Here is an 806-nt window from a genome sequence, read left to right on the forward strand (position 1 = left end):
GCTCCACTAGGCCGTCCTGGTCGAAGTTTGGCTTCCTGCAGTAAGGACAGGAGAAGGTGTAGCGATTCGGCACTGAGCTACAGCAGAAGAGAGACATGAGAACTTTAGACCTCGGACCAAACAAAGGTGTTTATAATCACACATATATACACATACACACACACACACACACACATACATACATACATAGACCCAGTGTTTTTCATCACCTGACGACGTTAGGCTGGCCCTTAGCAATGTTCTTCAGGCCTTCCTGAACGTAGTCCTGGTATTTTAAACAGCTCGCCATGTGCTCTCTCATCTTGGACAATACAATCTAGCAGAAGGACAGGGATAATACACACAGACAGGAAGTTATATATAAGGTAAACCAACTGCAAAACAAAAGGGAACAAAAGAAGGAAGAGAAAAGTAGAAGTTTGGATGAGGATCAAAAACCCCCATTGTCTGTAAAAACAAAGTGGCTCGGTCCGGCATGCTAGGCTTTCTTTCTCTGATCACAGCAGAGAAACAGAATCTGCTGTTTTTTAGACAACAGAGAGACATCAAAATGTTGAAAAGCCCAAACTGAGATGAGGATATTTCTCTATTCGTGCTCCTTTTCTTGCGGTTTCACATTACTTAAGGTGGAAATTTCTCGGCAAACTGCATAAAAGTAAACAGACTGAAAGTGCTACAAAATTAAACAACTCGAGTTACAAATGAGGGGCGGCACGGTGACACAGCAGGTAGGTGTCGCCGTAACACAGCTCCAGAGGCCTGGAGGTTGTGGGTTTGATTCCTGCTCCGGGTGACTGTCTGTGAGG

The 806-nt window shown here is 44.5% G+C and overlaps 1 protein-coding gene across 1 annotated transcript in view; it reads right to left on the reverse strand.

Annotated features, from left to right (window-relative positions):
• The window catches only part of rnf114 (ring finger protein 114), a 10,675-nt gene extending 10,363 nt beyond the window's left edge, over window positions 1-312 (reverse strand). The window contains exons 1-2 of the mRNA XM_066658838.1: window positions 210-312; window positions 1-77 (exon numbers count right to left, since the gene is read on the reverse strand). The exon at window positions 1-77 is cut by the window's left edge and continues 38 nt beyond it. Of these exons, the coding sequence (XP_066514935.1) occupies window positions 1-77; window positions 210-301 (169 nt within the window). The 5' untranslated portion in view covers window positions 302-312. The remainder of the gene's footprint in view (window positions 78-209) is intronic.
• Between the last annotated feature and the right edge of the window lie 494 nt (window positions 313-806).

This window comes from Hoplias malabaricus, unplaced genomic scaffold (assembly GCF_029633855.1).
Source record: "Hoplias malabaricus isolate fHopMal1 unplaced genomic scaffold, fHopMal1.hap1 scaffold_410, whole genome shotgun sequence".
Classification (NCBI taxonomy): domain Eukaryota; kingdom Metazoa; phylum Chordata; class Actinopteri; order Characiformes; family Erythrinidae; genus Hoplias; species Hoplias malabaricus.